Consider the following 26227-nt stretch of genomic DNA (forward strand, 5'->3'; position numbering starts at 1 on the left):
TTAACTAATGTTAACCATGTGCTGATAATCCAACATTTAGCTTACTGTAAAGCATTCTACATGCGACTATTCATGTACCTGTTTGGGAAGCTGCAACTAGGACATATACAGCTTTTTTGTTTTTGAATTGACATGTTATATACATTCTGTGTTGAATTAATTCTAATGACTATCTTGACTATTGGATTGGCTGCCATTTAACTGCTAAGCAGCATATAAAACCTCCAATAATTTGAAACTGAGGTACTCATTTTAAATCTGCAGGATAATAGATCATTTGGGTATGAACGGGTGCAATAAATCTGGGAGCAACATGGTTCAAATGACTATAGGTTTATTGCGTTTATAGGTTTATAGTGAAAGCTCTCTGCAAGAATCTGAAGTATTCCATCCTTCATTGGTCTGATCCTCCTTTGAGTGTTATAACCATTTCTGGCCCCACACTTTAGGAAATTTTTTTAATAAAATGGGCCAGGTTCAGAAAAGAGAAAATATATGACAATTTAGCAAATTATCAAATTGATGTAGATCTATGGAATTCAAGGTGGGTTGGACTTAGATCTCTCATGGATGCGAAGGGACTCAAGGCTGATGATGTGCTTGACCCCTTCCTCGGGCTCAGTTTGGTCATCTCCTACAAAATACCTTTTTATTGATTGTGTCACTGTATGGAGCGTTTCATCTCCACTACCCCTCAAGAAGCAAATATTTGTCAAACTCTCAGTGTCACGTTATCGTCACATGACATATGGTGACCTTTTTCCCCTTCACTAAACCAGGGGTGGGCGTGGCCAGCATCCGGCCCATGGGCCGTGAGTTTGACACCCCTGATTTAGATGTTTATTGAAGAGTTTCCATGTGTAAATGATACCTGCTTTTTTCCCTGTTCCCACTCATACATTAACTTACATGTTTTGTATCCTTTGTTTTAACTTACTGCTGTTTTATAACTATAAATTTGTTTCTTAAAACACTTCGAGAGGTTTTACAGAAGGCAGCGTAACAGTGTTTTATGTTGAATGAAAAAAATAACATGGGATTAACATAACATTTAGCTCATGGTATCACACCTGATTAAATATTTTTCCCAAGAATACTTGATAATGGTATAGGAACCTTTTCTTAAGAATAAAGGTTTTGCTTTGTGCTTCATATATTTGGAAACAAAAAAGCTTACTTCTTTATTCTGAAAGCAGCTGTCTAGCAAAGTGTAAATATTATGTAAGTGTTTAATAGTATGGTTTCTTATCCTTTTTGTAGTTGACCACAGCCGAATTAAGCTGGAACAAGGTGACAATGATTATGTCAATGCAAGTTTGATAAAAATGGTGGAGGCAAACAGAAGTTATATCCTTACACAGGTAAGAGCTTTAAGAGAATAATAGAAGTCTTTCTTTCCTGTTTTTTTTTAATCTTGGAGATCACAGCTGGTAACTGTATGGGGAAACAAGTGAAATCCTTTACCTCCACCCATCATGCAGTTATATGCAATAGGTGTAGTATGCTGTTCTGCCCTTTCCACCTCCCCAGTTCCTATAATGCTGCTTTATTGTGGTGAGGAGGGAGGGTGTTTCTGAGAGAGATGAGCAAAGAACAACAGGTGTATATGACAAGACTATATATTCCCAGCAGGATCGCCTGTGGTGTGAAGGTCCTCCTAGCTAAATCAAGCAGGCACTGATATTGGGAAATAGTGATGCTGCAGGCAGATGATGACTTTAGTGAAAACATCAAAGGTATCATTTCATACTGTGGAGAAAGCAATGATAAACCCTTCCTGTATTTTACCAAGACACTGCATGGATAGAAAATCATTATATCATGATTGACAGCAAAGTCCTTCAAGTCAGATAGGACAAAACTTTACTAAGGAAGAGTTGGATATCTTTTAGAATGCTAATAGTCTTTATGATATGGCTAGATTAAAGCCTTAAGGACATTAGTTGCTGATATAGGTAGTCTTCAACTTATAGTCATAATGGGGTCTACCTGTTATAATGTTATGACAGTTGTAATCATGTGATTGTCCCAATTTTACAGTCTTTTTTGTGGCAGTTGTTAATGCCATGGTTGTTTAAGCAAATTTATTGTTCACAGTGGGGCATGTTTGCTGAAAATTGAGAATAAATGCCAGGTTATAGTAAAAAAACATTGTAAATGCCAGTCTCATGGCCATGAAACACTGCAAATGGCCGTAAATATGAGTTGCTAAGCTCTTAAAATGTGGTCACATATTTCCACACTTTATAGTTTAACTAGCATGGAAGTATGGAGTTCTAGCTAAAAGAATTGACCTTAAACTGCTAATCCTTTCCTCATTAGCTCTCAGAATTACATGTTTTCTGGCAGTACGGGCAATACCTGGAGAAGACTTCTTGGATAACTCTTAGGACAATGTTGTCTAGGGATTAAGGGCCTTTAGATCCAACACATCTGGAGGACACTAATCTTCGGAATGCTAATCTAGCATATGGCCTATTGTTATTAAGACAGAATCAAGCCATCTACTCCTGAAATAGCACGCTGTAGGAAGTGGTGTGCCACACCCTTCCTGTTGGTTGTTGATCACATCATTTTCTCTTTCCAAAGCTGCTTCCTTTGATAAAATCTTGTCCCCTTAGGTACTTTAAATTATTCATCTATTCATTTGGCTCTGCTTCAGCACTTTTTCTTTAATTTATTGGATCTGAGCTGTTGAAGATGATTAACATAGGGTTTATCTTCTGGTTGTTGTTTTTTTTTTTTTAAGAAATCTGTATTATATAGCAGATATCTCAAAATACTAAGAAGCCACTGGGCACAAATTGAGGAAGCTGTTATTTAGTTTCATATATTATTAAATGTAAGAGCATGAAAATTTCAGTACAGAATTTTTATAAAAATATCTCTATAGGCAACATTTTAAAGTTCAAGAATCAGCACCAAAATGCTATCTCATAAAACTAACATTTACCTGGAGATCCTTTGTACAGTAAGTTAGGTCACCCATAATAATTCAGATTCTTCAACTGAATGGCAGGAGCCTTGGTAGAATCTGGTCAGCACTATTTGAGTCCACAATTTCCATCATCCCATTAAGCTGCAACGATTTGAGTTTTAGCCCCAAAGTTCTCATTGATACTAAGTTGCTTGCTCCTGATTTTGATTAAGAGGGAAGATGGTAGATAGGACAATAAGTGAGAGAAAAGCAAATCAGTGTATTATATTATATTATAACCAGTGAGAGCAATGGATCACTTTTGTGAGTGATCAAATCTTTATTACAGTCATAGGCCAGTATAGATATAGATAGATAGATGATAGATAGATAGATAGATAGATAGATAGATAGATAGATAGATAGATAGATAGATAGATAGATAGATAGATAGATTAGATAGATAGATAGATAGATAGATAGATAGATAGATAGATAGATAGATAGATAGATAGATAGATAGATAGACAGACAGACAGACAGACAGACAGACAGACAGACAGATAGATAGATAGATAGATAGATGATAGTACACTTGGACATATGTGCAAGTTATTCTCGACATACATTTGACATTCTAAGTGTTATTTGTAAATTAATCAAATGAATTACAACCATTTTCTGTAATCTGTTGTGTATTTTCAATGTAAGGGTTACAGAACATACCAGGCTTACAGGAACAAGACTTATCTTTGGTTTTTTTGCTATTGTTTAAATTTTGATCAATTTTGTATACTTAGGCACAGTGCAGTGTAGCTTAATTTGATGGAAAAACAAGAGCCTTTGACTTAGGAGAGGATTACCTTAAAAGTGATGGGGTAAACATCTAGTAGGAAAAGTAAACTGTCTCTGATTTTCTTGGTCAGACAGTTAAAAATTATTGAACTTCCTACTCATGTGTTTTAATGATTGCTCATCCCAGCAAATCGGAAGTTACACTAACTTAGGGGTCCCCAAACTTGGCAACTTTAAGACTTGTGGACTTCAAGTCTTCAATATTTGAAGTCCACAAGTCTTTAAGTTGCCAAGTTTGAAGACCTCTGCACTAACTACGGAATAGAGGTTATCCTGCTGAGTGAACTTTTTGCCTTAAGAACTTTCCTGTCCCATCTTCCTTGCCTTCAGACATTGTGGGTGCTTCAATAGTGGAGGTTTTTAAGAAAAGATTGGACAACCATTTCTCTGAAATGATATACTGTCCTGCTTGAGCAGTCTCGTCCAATTCTGTTATTCTGTGATTCCTTCTGAAAGATAGGCTTAAATATTCTTGTCTATTTGTACAAAAAGCTTTGACCTAGGCATGGTTAAATATTACAATCTAGCAGCTTCAAAACAAAGCTAACTAGCTTGCAATTGCTTGTTTGTTGTGCTTCTAAATTGGCCGAATCTGGATGCCGGATTTTACATACCTAGAAATGGAAGCCACAAGGTGTCATATTTAGAATAACTCAATACCAATTTCATTGTATTTAAGTACAATGACAATAAAGATTATACTTAATAAGTATTGTTTGATCATAGTACTCAGAAATTTGTGCCCTATGAATACTGCTCTTTCTTGAAAGTTCAGTATCTTTTTCAGGGACCGCTTCCAAATACTTGTGGTCACTTTTGGGAAATGATTTGGGAACAGAAAAGCCGTGGTGTTGTCATGCTTAACAGAGTGATGGAAAAGGGATCAGTAAGTATATATAATTTTTAACTCCTTTGGGATCATGGGTATGTAATATATCTAGGAAAAATATTTTTTTTAAAAAAATCACCCCACAAAGAATTTTTCTAAAGTAAAAGAAGTGTTCTTTAAGCAGAATGAAAATACAATAATATCTTTCAATCTTTAAGTTTGCCCTGTAAACTCAATTATGTTTAGTAGCCTTGTTTTTTTTTAAGCAAAGCAGCCTGAAAATTCAGTGCAGCATTAAAAAAAAAGTTTCTTAATCACCAGCACCAAATTTTCAGCAAATACTATATTTTAAGCCTTTCCCCAAAATCACTATTTGCATGTGTTTATTTTGGTTCATGTAAATGTACCTAAATATTATTGCTTTGCGCCAGCAAAGAAGTGTTTGATCTAATTGATTTTCATAGTGAGGCATCGTTTCTGCTTTTCTAGTCACTTGAAATATATTAAGACTCTACGGAACTGACTAATGTAACTAGGATGCAACAAACTGAACTAGCTCTTTTATAGTCTTCTTTCATTATGTAATGAAAATCAAGACCTTACAAAGAATTATTTGACATAGTTCATCCTCTTTCAGGAGCTTTATTTTAATGTTTATAGCAGTTGTGTGTAAGACCTCTTGGGAAAGGAGATTTCAAGCCAAGAATGTTCACCACCTACTTTTTAGTATGGAAGCCAATATCTGACATGCAGTTTGATGGTACTTGGCACTGGAAGTTCTCAGTAGCATGTGTTTTCGATAGACTCTTTTTACGTCTGTATGAAAGCTTACTTCAAGTAGAAGTAAGTATTATGAGGAGCAATAGCTTTCAGTGTCATAAATCCAAGGAACGGTGGCATTTTTCAAAAGCTCATTCTAGAAATCGTTCAATAAGAACAGTAATCATGAAAGCAGCTATTCAATCCCTAACTGTCCTAAAGGATAGAAGAGCCATCTGAAATTACAGAAGAGCCACTACCAATTAATGTGCAAAAGACTATATTGAAGGGGACGTAGTGGCTCAGCGGCTAAGACGCTGAGCTTGTCAGTCAAAAAGATCAGCAGTTCAGTGGTTCGAATCCCTAGTGCCACGTAACAGAGTGAGCTCCCGTTATTTGTCCCAACTTCTGCCAAGCTAACAGTTTGAAAGCATGTAAAAAATATAAGTAGAAAAATAGGGACCACTTTGGAAGGAAGGTAATAGTGCTCCGTGCGCCTTCGATGTTTAGTCATGCTGGCCAATGACCACAGAGACGTCTTTGGATAGCGCTGGCTCTTCTGCTTTGAAATGAAGATAAGCACTGCCCCCTACAGGCAGGAATGATTAGCACATATGTATGAGGGGAACCTTTACCTCGTACCTAGAGTAAAGTAAAAATTGACGCCATATGGCAACTTTCTATGTTCTTTAAAGACAATTTATCTTCTGTTCTGAAATGCCTCTCTTCACATTGCAAGACATAGTAATTGAAAATGTTGACTATGTTATAGTTGCCTGAAATGACCATGCAGCAAATATGTACAGGCATGCAAAGATTCCTTAAGTTGATAAGGAAAATGCTCCCTTTTAAATAAATTCAGAAGGTGTATTGCATAGCTGATGATAACTTTCTTCGCATTCCTTTTCCTAATGGTCATCATCTCCCCATATTTTTTGTATTGAATGCCTGCCTATAGATAATCTTTCTAAAGAAAAAAAAATAGTTCAAGATTAAATACATTTTATACGCTTATTGTTTATTGCATAATGGAATTTTATATCTCAGATATTAGTATCCGTATGCAAATGGCCAATTACATAATTTCTAAACAGTCTGAAAATTGTTCAAGACACTTGCAGAAAAGCCAGTTAATGGTAGAGCATGTTTGGTTAACTTCACTGCACACAATCCAGCCCATACCTGTACATTTCCAGATTAAAAAATTGGCAGATACTTTTTATTAGCAGAAATGATTCGTGAAGCTGATTGCCTAACATTTCATGAAGTCGTACAAATACCCAAACTTCAAAACACTACTACATTTTTTTTAAAAAAATGGCAAACACATATTATAAATATGTTAAAAATTGTGCAGAACATGTCACAATTTATACTAAAAGCTTGGGGGACAAGATTAAATTCATGAGTGAGCCACTTAGTTGTCATGCAAGTCAATTAGTATAGGTGTTCCTAAAATCATCATGTATGGTGCTGGGCTTCATCCTGAAAACATCCAGGACTACCAGTCTTTCTCCTTCAAACATTGGTTAGTTTGCCATTTCAAAAGAATGACCTCGGTGGTGTTCTTGGAATGTTGCATCTCTGGACCTCTTTAAAGTAGACGATGAACCAGATTCCTTCTGAAGTGTAGGAAAGAATTCCCTCAACCTACATGATTCTTTAAAGAGCCAGTTTGATGAAGTGGTTAAAGTATAGAACTAGACATGGGAGATTATGAGTTCAAGTGCTTTTGACAGGAAGCCAGCTGGGTGATCTTGGACAATCAATCTCTCTCAGCCCTAGAAAGAAAGTAATAGTAAACCACTTCTGAAATCTTGCCCCCCAAAATCACAGGAACTTGTTCGTTTGCAAACAATAAAAGCACAGTGTGTGTGTGTCTGTGTGTGTGTCTGTGTGTGTGTGTGTGTGTTATATTTGTGCTGATAAATAAATAAAGGGAGACTAGTATAGATCTATTTCAAGCTATTTAGCTCTCATCAGCTAGCCAATATAGTCTATTGGGTTTCTGTCATGATGGACTCTTGTGACGAGCCGATTGACAGATAGTGGAGGCAGTTGGCTTCCTCCCATAATTGGGGCTTACCAGGAGTTGTGACTTTAAATATATATATATAGGTCTCTAGTTATTCGGGTTTTCTCCTGCGTAGAATTGGAGATGTCTTGGCAAGACATCTCCAATTCTACGCGGGAGAAAACCCGAATAACTAGAGACCTACATACTAACACCCGCGAAAACGTCAGAAAACAAATATATATAATATTTTTATATTATATATTATAATATTATAATATAATATTATTTTAATATTATAATATATTATAATAATATACACATACATACATACATACATACATACATACATACATACATACACGTTTTCACGGGTGTTAGTATGTAGGTCTTTGGTTATTCAGGTTTTCTCCTGTGTAAAATTGGAAGTGTCTTGGTGATGTTTCAACGAAGTCTCATTCGTCATCTTCAGGCTTGTTTGCTTCGTGCTTCCAGGAGCAATGTTAAAAGGAAGAAACAGCTGAGATCTCACATTGCTGACGAATGAGACTTCATCGAAACGTCGCCAAGACACTTCCAATTTTACGCGGGAGAATACCCGAATAACCAAAGACAGACAGACAGACAGACACAGACACACACACACACACAGAGACATAGACACACACACACACAGAGACACAGACACACACACACACACACACACACACACACACACAGACACACACAGACACACACACACACACACACACACACACACACACACATATATATATATATATATATATATATATATATATATATATATATATATATAACCACCCACCCACCCACAGTGACAACACACAATTAAATAGACATTTGATGGACAAAACATCAGGGCCTTATGAAAGACTGTCAAAGTGGGTGTCAGTTTAATTTCTTCAGGGATAGCAATAGCACTTAGCACTTTACAGCCCTCTCTAAGTTGTTTACAAAGTCAGCATATTTCCCCCAACAATTTGGGTCCTCGTTGTACCCACCTTGGAAGGATGGAAAGCTGAGTCAATCTTGAGCCTGGTGAGATTTGAACTGCCAAATTGCAGGTAGCCGGCAGGCAGCAGAAGTAGCCTGCAGTACTGCACTCTAACCACTGCACCACCACAACTCATATGTTGTTCCAAAGGGAGGGAGCCCTTATGGAGAAGGCCCTTCTTCTAGGTCCTGCCAGATGTATCTCCTTAGGGAACAGAACCTGCAGCATTCCTTGCCTCTCTGCTTTAGTGGGTGGGATGGATGTGGCCGGCAAGAGACAATCCCTCGGATATACTCGTCCTTTCTGTAGTAATACAAGTAGTGAAAGATATCTAAAAGAAAAGTGCTCTGACTTCAACATTGCCCCAATGATCTTTATGTACTTTTCACCACTACTGGTAACTTTGAACAAAGTATGAAATTATAGAGAACTCTTTGGAGCAGGCTGCTAATGCCACTTAAACAAATGGTGGGGTGGGACACTCAATGGATAGGAATCATTATTTGTCACCATGAGGTACAAAAATCATACATGCAGCGAATTCTCTCATATGTTGTAAGGAAAAATAAGTTCACAGGCGGTTATAATTTCCTACTATATCCAGCTGAACCGTGCTGTTCAGGTTGAAAGGAAGAAAAATGTTGTTCCCTCTAATAATGAATCAACTTTTTGAAAGCATTTCTTTTGTGAATCCCATTTGATTCTGTTCCATAAAAGACCTTCAGTATAATCATCCCACGCTTAATTATTTTTCATTGGTATTTAATGAGTATAATAATTAATGTCTTTGTTAGATGGTAGAAACAAAGGAAGAAAGAATAAGGTTCTTGCTCTGAAAATAGAGCACTAAAAATCCATGAGCAGTGAACATTTCCTTCTTAACTCCTGCTGAGTTATAATCGTAGCCAGAGAAATTATTTTGTCTTCTGCAGAATAACATTTAGCAAGGGCGTATTTTTTGTGACAAAAATGCATGCTACTTAGTGCAACCTAATTCCAGAAATTTCTAATAAGACTCCCTATTTTCCAGGATTAGATAGATAATTCTAGCATGTACATATCCTAATGATGCATTTCTTGGATTTCCTGGAAGATAATTTCTTTGAAAATTAGTATGATTAGTCAAAAGCTTAGGTAACGAGCAGCTCAGTCTGCTTTTACAATAAACTATTGTAGTCTTTAAGCTATCCCATATGCCATCAGAATGACTTCATACGAAGTCATTTTGAAACCAGGTATCCTGGCTGTCTCTATTGCAACTTTTTCATTTGAATTGCTATTAAAACTTTGTGCCTGGGGTCGTCCAGGTGAACATCCAACTATTCTCCAAGGATCGTCCCTTAAATCACTTGGATAATTTTGTTGGCTTATATGTCTTATTGACATATTTTGTAATCCCAAAGTAGATCCAGAAACTTCAGAATCTATTGTCGAGCCAAATTATTGATATAGCAGTGGTGCGCTAAGTAGTTGCACAGTGTTGAGAAAAAATTGGGTCGTGGTGGCCCAGTGGTTAAGAAGCTGAGCTTGTCAATCAGAAAGGTCAGAAGTTCGAATCCCTAGTGCCGCATAATGGAGAGAGCTCCCGTTACTTGTCTCAGCTTCTGCAACCTAACAGTTTGTAAAACATGTAAAAATGCAAGTAGAAAAATAGAACCACCTTTGGTGGGAAGATAACAGCGTTCCCGTGCGCCTTCGGTGTTTAGTCATGCCGGCCACATGACCACGGATACGTCTTCGGACAGCGCTGGCTCTTTGGCTTTGAAACAGAGATGAGCACCGCCCCCTAGAGTCGGGAACGAGTAGGAAATATGTGCAAGGGGAATCTTTACCTTTTAAGGAAAAATTATTGGAATTTTTCTTGAGTTTAAGTAGTTACATCTCGGTTTGTTTCTATGTATGTCTAAATGAACATGCATATAAATGTACCCATCTGTGCAGAGCTATGCAGAATGAAAGTATAATCTTACAATGGTGTTCTTTGACTGTCATATATATATCGATGATTTGGTGAGCGTATTTATGTTTAGCTGTATTCATTCTATATTTCTCTTTGTTAAATAATTTGCATATAAGTCTTGTTCTGCTTTCTATCCTCCAGATAAAATGTGCACAATATTGGCCACAAAAAGAGGAGAAAGTAATGTTTTTTGAAGATACAAACTTCACATTGACCTTAATATCAGAAGATGTAAAATCCTATTATACAGTCCGACGATTAGAACTGAAGAACCTCATAGTGAGTATGCTAAAAAAAAGTAATCGATGTGCTGTGTTTTGCAGTGTTGATTCTCTTTATTAAAATGGCTGATGTTTAGCATCAATGCTTTAAGAATTTCCATAGTTGATATTAAAAGTCTTAAGTTTTGATTTTGGATAGCATTTCACTTTAATTTTGAATATTGCTCATTTCCAGGATTATTATTCTATGATGTCTGCTGGGAATGGCACAATCACTATCCTGCGGTTAACTTCCTGCAACTTTGCATTTGTTAGGGGTTTTCCAAAACTTAACAGGATGCTTCCCACTTCCAAATTGCAAGAGAAGTCCATTTTTCCTCTTTAATTTATTAATTTACTTCACCCTTTACAGACACACGAAACACGGGAAATTCTGCATTTTCATTACACAACGTGGCCTGACTTTGGAGTCCCGGAATCTCCAGCTTCATTCCTCAACTTCCTGTTCAAAGTGAGAGAATCGGGGAGCCTGAATCCTGAGCACGGCCCCATTGTAGTGCATTGCAGTGCTGGAATTGGAAGATCAGGAACTTTTTGTCTGGTTGATACTTGTCTTCTCTTGGTAAGAATGGCTGGTAGGCACAGCAGGAATTTGGGTTGGTTATCCGGTTGATTCAACTGGGCTCAGGGCAAAATACCTTTCCAGGGACTTTTGCAATTTTGCTTTTGTTTTGATCACCATTATGCTTCTGCAGTAAAGGCTGCTGAATGCAGTAGGAATTGATATTAAGCCCAAGTTAGACACAGCATCATGAAATCTCCAGAATGTAAAGCCTACAAACTTGAAATTCAGCATGTATGTTCCTTTTGGCTTCTAGGTGCTCGATAAGAAAGGATTCTTTGAAATGACCATCAGATCATCATTATTTCTTGTTCTGACCCCCTCCTCCGTCCAGTAACGAAAGCCGAGATGAGCTTAATTAGAATGTCCTTTATAACAAGACTAGAATTTCGGTGGCTGAAAGCCAAGCAAATAAAAAGATAAGGACCTTGGCAGCAAGTCCGACAAACCTTGGCAGCAATTCAGACAAACCTTGGCAGCAATCCAGCCTACCAAGTTAGTTACGTTCTCTTTAGTCAATCCGTTGACTTCTGCAAGAAGGGTGTGTCACAAGCAGTCTTTTTTATAGTCTGGAGAGGAGCCTAATGACCAACAGCTGAGTGCAATTACCTCCTGTAATTGTGTAATTGCTCCTGATGCTGAGTAGCTCTTCGATGGCGTGCATCCAGGAACAACTCACTGCTAGTTTCTGGATCACTCTCCCTTGTCTCCTCCCCTATTGCCCAAGGCTCAGGCCCCACCTGGTGGCCAACCAGTCTCTCTGCGCCCTGCCAGGTCCTCCACATACTCCAGGGCCGACTCATAGGGCCCCTCGCTGTCGGAGTCTGGTGGCAGCTTCAACGGCTCCTGCTGGGCCACAACAATTTCTTATATTATTATTAACATGCTCTGGTGCTAAGGAGTTAGACGTTCTACTCCCCCTCCGCATCTGAAAAGAATTCTGTTCCAACTACCACTTGGGTGTGGGCTTGGCCAGCATGTGACTCATTTGGCTTGCGGGCCGGGAGTTTAAACATTCTACTCCCCTTCCCCACCTGAAAAAAATTTGATGCTAAGGCGTTAGGCTGAGGGAGGGAAGGGGATAAGATAGGAGAGGCCTCTGTGGGGCAAGCCTGAGGGAGAGAAGGGGAGAGGAGAGGCCGATTGTAACTACTCATTAATTTTCAAGCTGTATCGATTTATCAAGCCCGATCACATAGTTTCATAGCGGAGCATGGGTTTCCAGCTAGTATTAAATAAACAGAAATATTGACTTCTGCTTGCCAATTCTTACCACCCTTTCTTTCCCAACCCTGTTCCTCTCTTGTTCCAATAACAGTGTTTCTCTTGATTCAGGCAATGCTTGACATTATCTTCTTTTTTACTTTTGTCGCCTTAAATTTAAATCTGCTTTCAAATAATTCATGAACAGCTCTCCGGGACTCTCCAATGCCCTCCTACATCTAAGTACCAGCCTATTTAAAAGACTGGTGGGAAATCCATGCTATCCTAAGTCCATAGGATTTATTTGGAAGTACATCCTTCAACTTTTGAAAAAACATCTCAGCAACAACCCTTGCAACAACAACAGAATTACAATGCTAAGCATGTAATTGCATTTTGCCTAATACGTTCCTTAGATGCATTTCTGATCACAATGTATTCCATGCTGATATGATTACATGTCTAAAAGCAGGGACCTTGGATCTTTGTATCCTTGAAAGTTTAGTATTGCCCTTTTTCTTAGTAAATTTCTAATTTCTAATCCTTGTGGCTGTAGGGATGAACTTGGCTAGGTTCACAGTTGCATGAAGCCATTTTTGGCTTAAGCATCATTTACTTAATACATCTTGGTTGGCCGGGTTTACAAATAACCATTTTGTGGTTTATTGTAGGGTGTGACTAAACGGCACGGCTGCAACAGTATTAGCAGAAGTAATAAGCATTATACTTTCAGTGCTTTGGGGAGAAGCAGAGTCAGTGAAATTTTTCTACCGCCGGTTCTGTGGCTTGGTGGGGGGTAATGTGACTGGGTGGGCATGGCCAACTTATTTTTTACTTTTTAAAGCATTTTTAACTAGTAAAAAAATGCTTTAAAAAATAAAAAAAAGGTTCCGATGATCAGCACCTGACCAGCCTGACCCCCCATCGCCAAGCCAAACCCAACACCTCCCAGCCCCGAAGATCCACCCAGTCCGCCTTCCATGTGGCCTTCCGCTTGCCTGCTTTCGCAAGCTGGCCATGGGGATGCCAGGAAGGCCGGGGGAAGTCAGCCAAGATGGCAGGGCTGTGGGCCGCAGGGAAGGGAGATGAGGAAGCAGGCTGGGACGGTGGAAAGCAGAGACTGGGTGGGGCAGGACGAGCGAGCGGTGAACAGGATGACCGGTTTGGGGCCGTGGCCAGCCAGTGGTCCCTACAGGTTCGGCAACCCAGACTCAATGTCAGCTACTGGGCAGAGGTGGTGTATTAAGTTGTAAATTTCCTGCATTGTATTCCCTTAATGTTTCCCCCACCTTATGTTTGGTGACTAATTTTACCTTTTTTACATTATCAAGTAACTAAATAACATAAATTCAAAATATCTATAAAAAAGATAATGGAAAATATTTTTTTTAAATAGACTAAAAAGTCAGACTAATGAACCTGATTCCAGAAGGAATTTAGGAATATCCGGGGGATTTACTGCACATCTGCTGAGGCTCTGGTTATGTCCTGGAACCAAAGGGCAACCAAGGCTTTGGATAGGATTGTGCCTCTTTTAACCCATCGCTCCAGATACTCTCCATGTTTCACAGGAGGAGCTGTGAGTTCCAAAAATGGCTAAGAGATGCCTAGAGTGCTCCCATGGGACACGGTGGCTCAGTGGCTAATACACTGAGCTCGTCGATCAGAAAGATCGGCAGTTCGAATCCCTAGTGCTGCGTAATGAAGTGAGCTCCCGTTACTTGTCCCAGCTTCTGCCAACCTAGCAGTTCAAAAGCATGTAAAAATGCAAATAGAAAAATAGGAACCACCTTTGGTGGGAAGGTAACAGCGTTCCGTGCACCTTCGGTGTTTAGTCATGCCAGCCATATGACCACGGAGACGTCTTTGGACAGTGCTGGATCTTCGGCTTTGAAACGGAGATGAGCCCCTCACCCTAGAGTAGGGAACAACTAGCACATTCAACAGGAACCTTCACCTTAGAGTGCCCCCTGGAGGAAAATGAGGGCTGAATCCAACCAGGCATGACTTAGAGCTACTATTAAAGCCTATCTTAAGGAGGTAAAAGTGGCGAAACAGCATTATTTCGCTGCTCTAATCGTAACTGCAGTGTCGGTAATGTTATTATTTGATGTTTTGTTGTTTTTTTAAAATTGGTTTTAATGATTGTAAGATGCCTAGCATCGCCCTCTAGCTAGATGGCCGGCACACCAGTTGAATAAGTAAATAAATAAGTAATGAACATACATGACATCCATGTGATTTTCTTGGTAAAAATACAGGAGTGGTTTACCATTGCCTTCTCCCACGCAGTACGAATTGATGCTTTTGGCATTGTCACGAAAATGTTGATCTGCCTCCAGTATCTTCCTTAATCTCTGTCTGCTTGCTTTAGCTGGGTGACCCTGCTGGGAATATATATTCTTGGCAAACACTTTCAGTGTTCTTCACTCATCTCTTCCTGGAACATTCCCCTACACACACACAGACACACACACACACAGACACACACACACAGACACACACACACACACACACACACCAGTGAAGCAGCGTAGGAGGACTTGGAAGAGAGCTAACACTGGGGAGTTTTCCATTCTTTATTTAGCGGTGATAATTATCTACCAGAAATTTTATCTCAAACATGAGATAAGAAAGGCAATATTTTTTGACAATCTTCTCTCCCACATTGGCAAACATAATTCTGATACATGAGTGCCAATCTAACTGGGCTCAAGTGCCATCAGTATATAATGTTTCCCTGCAGTTGAATTTCTATAATTCTGCAAATTTGTCCCTTGTATGGCTTTACCAAGATTGGTATTCTCAAACTTCCTTTAATTCTTGGGGTGGATCACCTATTTTCTGATACCAGAAAAACCATGATAACGTATCACCTTTTCATTGTTGCATCTCATTCTATCTGTCTATCTGTCTGTCTGTCTGTCTGTCTGTCTGTCTGTCTATCTATCTATCTATCTATCTATCTATCTATCTATACCTCCCTCCCTTCCTCCCTCCCTCCCTCCCTCCCTCCCTCCCTCCCTCTCTCTCTCTCTCTCTCTCTCTCTCTCTCTCTTCTACCTAGCTAGTTACCTACTTAGAAAATTTTACAATTTTGGCAGTTTAAATCTATCTATCTAACTGGGGCATGGTGGCTCAGTGGCTAAGACGCTGAGCTTGTCGATCAAAAGATTGGCAGTTCGGCCATTGGAATCCCTAGTGTCGCATAACAGGGTGAACTCCTATTACTTGTCCCAGCTTCTGCCAACCTAGCAGTTTGAAAGCATCTATCTATCTTCTATCTATCTATCTATCTATCTATCTATCTATCTATCTATCTATCTATCTATCTATCTACCTACCTACCTACCTACCTACCTACCTACCTACCTACCTACCTACCTACCTACCTACCTATCTGTCTCTATCATCTACCTACCTACCTTCCTACTTACTTAGAAACTGCCATCTCACATAGTGACTCAAGGTTGGGCTTTATAGACATAATATTTATTGCTATAAAATATTTCAGCCTAAAAGTAATGGATTTTAATTTTAAGAACATTTTATTGTGAAGTAATAAATTCTGAAATGTGATTTACAAACATAGAACTTATCTTCTGGGCTGATATAAAAGACAGCAAATAAAACTGACTGTTTCTAAGGGGCCTGAGGGCATTGTAATTCCTTATCTATTGTTGGGCATTGGAACTAAGCATGATAACTGCAAGCATTTCCAGAGCAAGAGTCATTTTTAATATGTTGCGGTAAGAAATAAGATTCTTTGAGCCCCCCTAATATTATATTATCATGGGGTGAAGTTCACAGAAATTCAGCTATAATATGATGTGCTGTCTTTGTGTTTTTATTGAATATCTTGTCATTTTAGGAGATTTGAGTACTCTTAATATCAGTGTTTTACAACTGCTCTGCCAATGAAAATTTGCAGTACTGTACTGCTTTTATGGGATCAAATTCTTGTTGAGTTGCATGTGATTGTTCTCAGGAATTATTTTTCTGGTTTGGTGCATAACTGCTGATTTCTCCTTATTCCTGCTTTCGTGAAGTGTTTTTTTTTTTTTTGATAGATGAATTTTTTTTACATCATACGCTTTGTTTCATTTTAAAAGCCCCTGTGAATTCTGAGGAACACGGTAAGATAGTTTACTGAGTGTCATTTCTCTTTGTGCAGATGGACAAAAGGAAAGATCCTTCTTCTGTTGACATTAAACAGGTTCTTTTAGAAATGAGGAAATACCGAATGGGGCTTATACAAACAGCAGACCAACTTCGCTTCTCATACTTGGCTGTGACAGAGGGAGCCAAATTTATTATGGGCGATTCTTCAGTACAAGTGAGTTCAGTACATATTGTCTTCAATTTCATTCATTCTTTATAGTCCGTCTTAGGTTGTAGTATGTAGAAGAATTCCAGTGCAGTGATTGTATTAAAAAGGAATGGTCCATGATCTTTCTTTTCTTTTTTTTTGCATGCTAGTCAACATAATTAATAAACAAAGATAACAAATAATACAGAGCCTTTTCAAAGGTGATAGATGATAGGGAGGGAGGGAGAGAAGAAGAAAGGTAGACAGATGATAGATGGATCGATGGCTCGATGGATGGATCGATGGATGAAATGTCGGTAGATGATAGGGAGGTAGGGAGATAGGTACCATGTTTCCCCGAAAATAAGACCTTCCCAGATAATAAGCCAAATCAGGCTTTTGAGCATATGCGTTAAAAAAAAATCCTCCCCCGAAAATAAGCCCTCCCTGAAAATATTGCAACACAGCAGCAGCCATGAGGTGACCATGGCTTCACCGTGCAATGATGAAATGTTGAAGCCAGAAGGAAGGAAGGAAGAAGGAAGGAAGGAAGGAAGGAAGACAGACAGACAGACAGTGTTTATTATGACATATATTTGTGGGAATTACTAGTAGTTTTCCTCAGATTCATGATCAGTCAGTTAGTAATGATTATGATATTATTAATTAGCATATGAGAAATGCTTTTCTATTAGAGATATGATTTAACAGTTGTAGAATGGCAAGAAGTTATTATCCCTTTTTGTGCCATAGGAAGTTGACTTTGAACCTCTTAATAAGTTACAGCTTAGCTGTTTCACATTGAAATCTGTTATCATAGTCCTTCATTTTAACAAAAAATGTTAGAATTGGTTCTCCCTGGAGGTTGAGATATTCTTCCTGATGCCCACTTTTTCACCATGAACATTTATCAGATTTAATGTCAGTTTATTTTCATGGGAATCAGTCGATTTATCTTCTGTAGAAAGTGGCAGGACATTAATGACAAATAGTGATATATTATTGTAGTAGAAGAAGAAAGTGATTGGTCAAGAATGAGCAGCTGCTATTGCAATGAAGAACTTGTTTAGGATTATATGAAATGCCTTATGAGATTCTGATTAGCAAGGCAATTCCTTGTTCACAGTTTACAAATTCAGGGAACCATTGTTACAAAGACAGGTCAAAACATGCCCCAATTCTTCATATGTTGGTTTTGTTTCAATGCAATTTGTAGGTTGTCTGACTCCCAACAACTCTGGAAGGCTTACAATCAAAACTACAAAACACAAAGCAGAATCATGGCCCCTCAAAAACAACATAAAGCAATAATAACAATAACAAAAAAATTAGCCTATACATATATACATACATACATAGACACACACATACATACGTACATACATATATGTACGTACACACACACACACACACAAATATATATATATATATATATATATATATATATATATATATATATATATATATATATATATATATATATATATATACTTAAAGTCACAACCCCTGGTATGCCCAAGTATATATGCCCACATATATATATATATATGTATGTTATATTTATGCTGATAAATAAATAAAGGGAGACTAGTATAGATCTATTTCAAGCTATTTAGCTCTCATCAGCTAGCCATACCCAAGTTTTTGGGAATCGAACCTGTGCTCTATTGCCTCCCAGGCAGGGAGTTAACCATTTGAGCTACAGAGAATGACTCCTTATCAGCCAGCCAGGGTGGGAGGTATATACTTAAAGTCACAACCCCTGGTATGCCCAAGTATGGGAGGAAGGTCACACTTCCACTCTCTGTCATTAGGCTCGTCACAAGAGTCCATCCAGACAGAAACCCAATATTTTTTACTGTTGCCTTTTTGTTACATTTGTTATATTTATGCTGATAAATAAATAAAGGGAGACTAGTATAGATCTATTTCAAGCTATTTAGCTCTCATCAGCTAGCCATACCCAAGTTTTTGGGAATCGAACCTGTGCTCTATTGCCTCCCAGGCAGGGAGTTAACCATTTGAGCTACAGAGAACGACTCCTTATCAGCCAGCCAGGGTGGGAGGTATATACTTAAAGTCACAAGGAAGTGTGACCTTCCTCCCATATACATATACATATACATACACATACACATACACATACACATACATACATATATATATGTGTGTGTGTGTGTGTGTGTGTGTGTGTGTGTGTGTTTTATTTGTGCTGATAATATCAGCACAAATAAAAAAAACACAAATATAACAAAGGCAACAGTAAAAATATTGGGTTTCTGTCGTGATGGACTCTTGTGACGAGCCGAAGGAGAGATGATGGAAGCAGTTAGCTTCCTCCCATAATTGGGGCTTACCAGGGGTTGTAAAAAATCTAATTATATATATATATATATATATTCGTAGATTTTCACAGTTGTAGATATACTGGTCTTGTTGTATTCAGGTCTTTTCCCTTGTAAGATTGAGATTGTCTTGGCAACATTTCAGTGAGGTCTCACTCACCATCTTCAGGCTGGGTTTTGTCCTTTTCCCCCCCAAAAAGAGGGTGAAAATCTGGGTGTGTCTTATACACTGAATACAGCATTTTTTGCCTCACGAACCCCCACCCCTTTGCAAAAATTACCATGTACAGCCTTTGAAGTGTGTTCCTGGAGGCTGGGGAGGGCAAAAATGAGCGAAAAACAGACCTTTTTTTTTTTTTTACAAAAACCGGGCCCGTTTTCGTGAGGCTTGCAGATTGAAAAAACTTTTTTTTTTTTAATTTGCCTCTTCAAAATCTTGGTGCGTCTTATACTCAGAAAAATACAGTACCATATATATATACACATATACATTTCCAGGGATTGGGGGAATTAATGATCATTTTGGATACGTTAATCAATTCATCCTTCTTATTGAAGGAGCAATGGAAAGAACTCTCTAATGAAGACTTGGATCCACCACCAGAACATACTCCTCCTCCTCCAAGGCCACCCAAAAGAACCTCTGAAATGAATAATGGAAGGGTGCATGGTGATATGGAAGTTTCTTCAAAGCATCCAAGGGCTGAGGAAGAAATCAAGTGTGCTGCCAGCGCTTTGGAAACCAGTGTTCTGGATGGCAGAGCTTGTTCCTCTGAGCAGCAGGGCATGGAGAGGTAATGTTGCCAAGGGCTACTATAAGCATTTCTTGTAGAGTCTCAACATATTGTCTCTGCTTATAGTATGTTCCCACCAGTTTGTGGCCCCTGCTCTTTTTTCCCCATAGTGTTCAGTAAAGTACACTGAAAATATAATTCTCTTTCGTATAATGACATATGTCAGCATATAAAATAAAAGTAGTCATTTGAAAGTTGAGTCACTTTTGAGGCAAGTTGCATTATTCTCTGGAAAAAGAAGCCTTTAAATGCTTAAAATTCAAATGCTTTAAATTGAAGTATGGATAATATAATATTGCCATTTCTGAGTTAAACGCCATCCTACTACACCTGAGCTACTTTAGGTACCTAATGAAGGACATTAAAGTATGATTTTTATAAGTCAAAAGAGTAGCTCTGGAAGAAGCTAATGTTTTTCTTACTTGCCTTCTGAAGTAACACTTCTTCTTGTGCCATATCTTTCGTCGGACATTGGCGATCATGTTGCCGATCCTATTTTTATCAACAGCCACAGAAAAATGTGCTGTTGAGTTTTGTCCAAACCAGTCTCTTAGATTTTGAAGTAATGCTACTAAAAAAAAAAACCATGATAATAACATTAGCATATGAGTTTGAAGGAAGAATGATTTGTCTTACAGTTTCAGAATATTGTTATTTCCTTTTTGCAATGGCTGAAAATGAAGGACAGTGCTTTGTTTAACATTTATTAAAATTTCAATGGAATAAAACATTTTTAATTGGACTTAAATATTGTCCGGATGAAACTGTAAATTTTATGTAAGTTTATTACTCTTGGAGAAAGCGGGATATATAAAGAATAATTATGGAACTAATGATCCTATGTGGTTCTACTTCAGATCCTTTAAAACAGTTGCAAAATTTCAGAGAGACACCTTGCCACTTTAAAGTTCTCCAGCTCCATTTATGAAAACTTTATCCAGAAATTGAGTGAGAATGGTTATCAGAAACATAAAGGAGAAATGAAATGTATTTTAACACTAGATGTCACTATTGCTTTTTATATCTACAGGACCCCTTTCCTATTTTTTCCTGCTTTAATGTAGCTATTTTTATTCAGAAGTCATTTAATGATTAAAATGACAGAACCACAGTATTGGAATCATGCTAAGGAAAGTCCATTTACTTTTCAAATTAAGCCTCACTAATCACGCCACACACCAAAGAATTCTTCTAATCTCATCATATTTGTTCTGCAGCACCAGCCCAGACAGTACGCTTAGGAAGAGAACTGTTGATGCTTCGCCATGCAATGATGAAATGTTGAAGCCAGAAGAAGAGGATGAAGAGAGCATGATGACAACTTGGAAACCATTCCTGGTCAACATCTGCATGTTCACTGTCCTGACAGCGGGTGCATACCTCTGTTACAGAGTATATTTTCATTGATGGACATCACGCTGGTGGTATCAGAATACCAGTAACATTCGTGGTGTTTCATTTGTTTCTGTACAAGAAAGCTAAAAGGGCAACTAAGCCTTATCCAAGTGGAAAAGTATGGCATGTTAGAGAAGTTGGAACTTTGGTTAGGGTTTAAAGAGAAAGTTGATGCACTAGGGTTTAGGATTTAGCCCTAGGTCCCAAGAACATAATATTCTAATCTCAGGGCCTTAAGATATTCAGGAGTAAGCAGAGAATATGCCAAATAAGTCTTGTGGTTTTTTTTTCATTTTTTCCTTATTTTTTAATGGAATAATAAGAGTTTACAACACATTGCTGTTTTTTTTAAATATTTTAAAGCCAGGGGGGTACTTCTGTTGTTCTTTTGGTGGTTTTTTCAGAAAAAAGGAACTAGGCACAAGTGAAAATTGCTTATGTTCCCCTAGCATTTGTAACCCAATACACGATGGTATTCCTTTCAACAACCACTGTATACACAGATACACACCCCTGAAGAATGTACAGGGTTGGTTTTTTGAGAGAGAGAGAGAGAGGAAGCTTTTCACTCTTTGCCTTTTTAAGGACTGATGGCTCAGTCTAAAGAACCACTTATGCATAGCCTCTTAATAGATTTGGATGTTGCTCAGGAGCTCCAGTGAATGACTGGAGACTGGACATGCTCCATTGGATTGCACCCTGGGTTTTTTGGCAGTGCAAATAATATGGGATGTATTTTATTTTTCTCAAGTAAGGTTCTTGCTTCAGTAACATGCTATAAACGGGCACCGCTTTTTCTCAGGGCATCCCAACAGGTCAATGCTACAATATTCTCGCTCCTTTTGGGACAAAATGAGTGATTCCTCTCCCCACTCACCATCAGTGCTCATTGCTATGTTGTCAATCATCTCTTGCACTCTTTATTTCTGTGTACATGCCCATTGTATTGCACGATCGACCTTCCTAAAAAAAAAAAAAACATTTTACCTTTGTATATAGTTTCCTATCCTTATGGAGAAGGGGAAAGGAAATGTAAGGGAATGTCCACCAGCATTGATATCAAGACCTTTGCTTTAGAAAAGGACCAGCGTGTAAGCTTTGCCATCCTATGGAATGTAAAATGCGATCTCATTCTAGACTTACCATGTGAAGAATGTCCCATGGCGTATCCAGAATAGAAGAGGAGCCATTTTAAAACCATCATCATCACTCTCTTAACACACATGCAACCCTCCTCATGGTAAAGATCTAGTGCAATGTTTCTCAGCACAACCTCAGTGCTGGGCCAGCTCTTCTCTCGATCTTTTCCTGTTACAAACCACTGTGTTGATGATTTTCAGTGTTTGTTTTTAGAACAAAGATTCCAAGATTAGCTTTTATTTGGCTGAAAGATCATGCTGTTTAGGAGCCAGGTTTAAGGCTGCAATCTTAACGCCTCCTTGAATGAACTCCATGGTCCTGACTGTTAATTCAGGTGCGTAAGATTGGTTGCTTTATCCGTGAGCCTTCTGCCTCTGCTGAAGAGGAAGTTTGCACCCTAACTCAGAACAAATCCTTTTGTTCCACATGAAGTTGAAGAGAGAACTTGTTTGTATTTTATTTTTATTATTTTAGGTACAGCTTAGCTTGGCTGACTGTAGCTGCTAAGGAAAGAGTAAAAATTGACCAATCATGTGTTTTGTTGTTCATAAATATTACGACTGGGGAAGTAGGCTGATGTTGATAATCTATCCCCTTTCCCCTCTTTATAAGCAATATAAATAACAAAGGGGAACCTGGTTACAGAGGAGAAAGTGTACTGAAATTACAGCTGTTCCATTAACACAATGACACCCAATCTACAGTGCAAGTTATTTGGAAGTTCTATATTCTACCTATTATAGCACTTAAGTATCATCTCTTTTTAAAAATCTGTGATATATCAGGGTTCTCACTCCATATTTATTTTACTCCTCAATTCTGACCAAAGTTAGCTTTTTCTTCTTTAAACAAATGAGATGTTAAAGAAAGGTCTTGGAGAAGGGGAAGGAAGAAAAGGTGGAGTTGAAAGAACAATTTCGAAATGAGGCTAGTATCAAGGTGGGTTTTTTTTTTCCAAAACAACAATAATACATTCATAGGTAGTCCTGGGAAACTCACAGCCTTACCTATGAGAAAGAGGAATTTTGTTAAGCAGTCAATACTTAGTAATAATATTGGAAACGTGAAAATATTGACATGACTATAGAAAATGGCATAATATATAATGGCTCATCTATGTATTTTGCTACTCAGTATGTGATTGCTTTGTCCCTTCCACGTTCCGTCATCCAGTAGAATATTATTCAGACGCATTTGTATCACATTTTTATTCAAATGCATGTATAAAGTCTCCTAAAAGTGTCCTGATTGAAATCCTTGTGCTTAAAAGGTGAACATAATTTTTTATATTTCTGCTTTCTGATGTGCCCAATTATACTTGCATGATCTGATTATTTAAATGGCTGTGATTCCAAGGGTGTCGCTGAAGTGTTTTCATTCAGCTCAAAGATTGGTAAGTGTGTGTGTTCTCTTTAAAAAGAAGCCTGGTTGCCTGTATCTTGCCTATTATTTGGCAGTTTTTCTATGTACACCACCTAAACCAGTTGTATAGCACTCATTTCAATCCAGTAACTATAGTACAAACATTCCAGAGTGTGTACAAAGCCATATTCACACCTCTCTCTCTCACACACACACACATGCACCCTAGCTTTCTATGGCAAATTTCTGAAACATGAAGTGCCAAGATAGGGGCATTCAGCAAGAAGGGGCAAAAATGTCAAGATGGCAACCACAACCAATCAATGGAAGGCCCGCCCTCTTTTGATGTGTGTGACATATGTAAAAAGGGGGGAGATAGGTTCAACCATACGGGCGCAGGTACCGTTTTAACCATTTTTATTCCCCAGAGACGCCTCTCTGCCAAGATACGTTAAATTGTCCTCTGAGAGTCCGAAGGAAACAGTTATTTACAAAAGATCACCAGAATGAAACTAGAATTGAAAATCTCTTCTTTTCATTAAAAATAAATAAAGGGATTTTAGTTTTTTTTTTTAAAAAACAAACAAACCTCTTTGATGAAAGAATTGTATTATCTCTTCCACAACGACATGGTCAACTTCAGAATGTATCTCCACAGCAACGTGATTGTACTTATATTTAATCTGTCAGGGAGAACTAAATTTCCTTTTTTGTTGTTGTCCCAAGACAGCCAAGAAATCTCTTCTGATTACCATGTTTCTCTCCAGTCCGCCAGCATCACTATTTGCCTTGGTCATTTTGATCAAAAGAAATGCTGTATCCAATCAAATCCTTTTTTTTTTAATGGTCCTAGACCAGCATAAGAAGGGTGGAATAGAAGTACTGTAAGAAAATACAGTAGAAAGCCCCGATAAAGCTCAGCGAGGTGTGGATACGGCTTGTCATGCTGAACTGTAAGCATTTTGTTTTGATGTCCTTGTACATGTAATGTAGTAGTTTGGGGTGTGTATATACAGTAGCATTTCAAAGTGGATGTATTGGTTAACCTATTCTTGGGCGGGGTTTGGGAGGGGGAAGGAAAAGAAATATCCATGTTTAAACTTGTTAGAAAGTTAGTGAGCTGCTCTGCTATATGCCTTAAGCAAAATATTTACTCATCAGGTCTTTCTTTTTTTACCAATTGCCATAGAAAACCTTTTTTAAGAAAAGAGATAAAATAAAATAAAAACAAGCTAAATGTTTTGGTATAATACGTTTTCAGGTATATCGTCTCTTGCGTAAGGCGCCGCAATGACCTTACCGTTTCAGTAAAACTGTACAGTTTTTCAACTTCCCATACAAATTTTCAGTTCTCATTTTAGCTGCAACAATAAAATTCTTTTGTAAAGAAACACTTGTCTGATTTTTCTCTATGTCCTTTTTTTTCTTTCTTTCAATGGCAGAAGCTCCTCATGGAACCGTGTTTTAGTCTTTCATGGGAAATTTTAATCATTTTACCTTGAAATTGCAGGCTAGCCAGTTCTCATAAATTGGTAGGCACTTGTGGGGAAAGATTCTATGCTTGATGAGGATGGGGGTTTATCCACTTTGCTGTGGTAAGAGATTAGCAATCTCCTAATCTCACACACTAATAAATACTTTAATTGGTGAAAAAGATTTTACATTCATCCTTTATATTGCAAAAAGGAAAGACAAGGCAGGGGAGAGGGGGCACACAATTCTTGTTTATCAAGAGGCAGAAATTAGGAAAGTTTGTAAAAATTTTCACCTTTTCACAAAGGAGGCTCTGGTAGTAGAGTGTAGAGTAAGATAGTCAATAGAATTTGTATTGATAACTAGCTGATAAACTGGCATTGCCTGGGTATTTATCATAATCCATACATTTGTCCTCCAAAATAATCCTGGACCAAACATAATTTCTAATGTTGGATTTTCCCCTTTACCAGATGGAGCCTCCTTGTGGGGTACTGTGAAACCGTTACCATGGCAACTCCACTGCACTATACAACAGAAGCCATTTTACGGCAATACGTTAGAAGCCATTTTAAGGCACAACAGAGTATATCTTAACATAACACACATCCCAAGCGGTGTTAGGGGTGTCTTATCCCCGCACTATTTGTTTCCAGAGAGTAAGTCATCTCTACCAAGTTTGGTTGAAATTGCTCAAGGCATTCCAGAGTTATGCTGGAACATACACACACTCACACACATGCACAGCTATACACACACACACACACACACACACACACAATTGAGTTGCATATGAGCGTATTATGGCCTGCCCAGATCATGTAATAGTTTCCATCAATTGCAACTTTCCCTCTACGTTAATTTGTGTCTCTTCTCCAGCACCTTAAAGTCAAACATTTACCCAAATGAAATGGACTTATTTCATTTTGTTGTTGAATGTTATGTAAATGACCACTTGAAAATGAAAATCCTTTTCAGATATTTTAATAAAATCTTTTTAAAAAAACTGAATAT

At 38.1% G+C, this 26227-nt stretch overlaps 1 protein-coding gene across 1 annotated transcript in view; it reads left to right on the forward strand.

The window, feature by feature from the left end:
* Positions 1–24311, forward strand: part of PTPN1 (protein tyrosine phosphatase non-receptor type 1) — a 105475-nt gene extending 81164 nt beyond the window's left edge. Inside the window, exons 3-9 of the mRNA XM_032218085.1 lie at positions 1261–1361; positions 4560–4658; positions 10491–10628; positions 10983–11192; positions 16570–16731; positions 19608–19843; positions 21061–24311. Coding sequence (XP_032073976.1) covers positions 1261–1361; positions 4560–4658; positions 10491–10628; positions 10983–11192; positions 16570–16731; positions 19608–19843; positions 21061–21250 — 1136 coding nt within the window. The 3' untranslated portion in view covers positions 21251–24311. The remainder of the gene's footprint in view (positions 1–1260; positions 1362–4559; positions 4659–10490; positions 10629–10982; positions 11193–16569; positions 16732–19607; positions 19844–21060) is intronic.
* Positions 24312–26227: the final 1916 nt, after the last annotated feature.

This window comes from Thamnophis elegans, chromosome 5 (genome assembly GCF_009769535.1).
Source record: "Thamnophis elegans isolate rThaEle1 chromosome 5, rThaEle1.pri, whole genome shotgun sequence".
In the NCBI taxonomy this organism is placed as follows: Eukaryota; Metazoa; Chordata; class Lepidosauria; order Squamata; family Colubridae; genus Thamnophis; species Thamnophis elegans.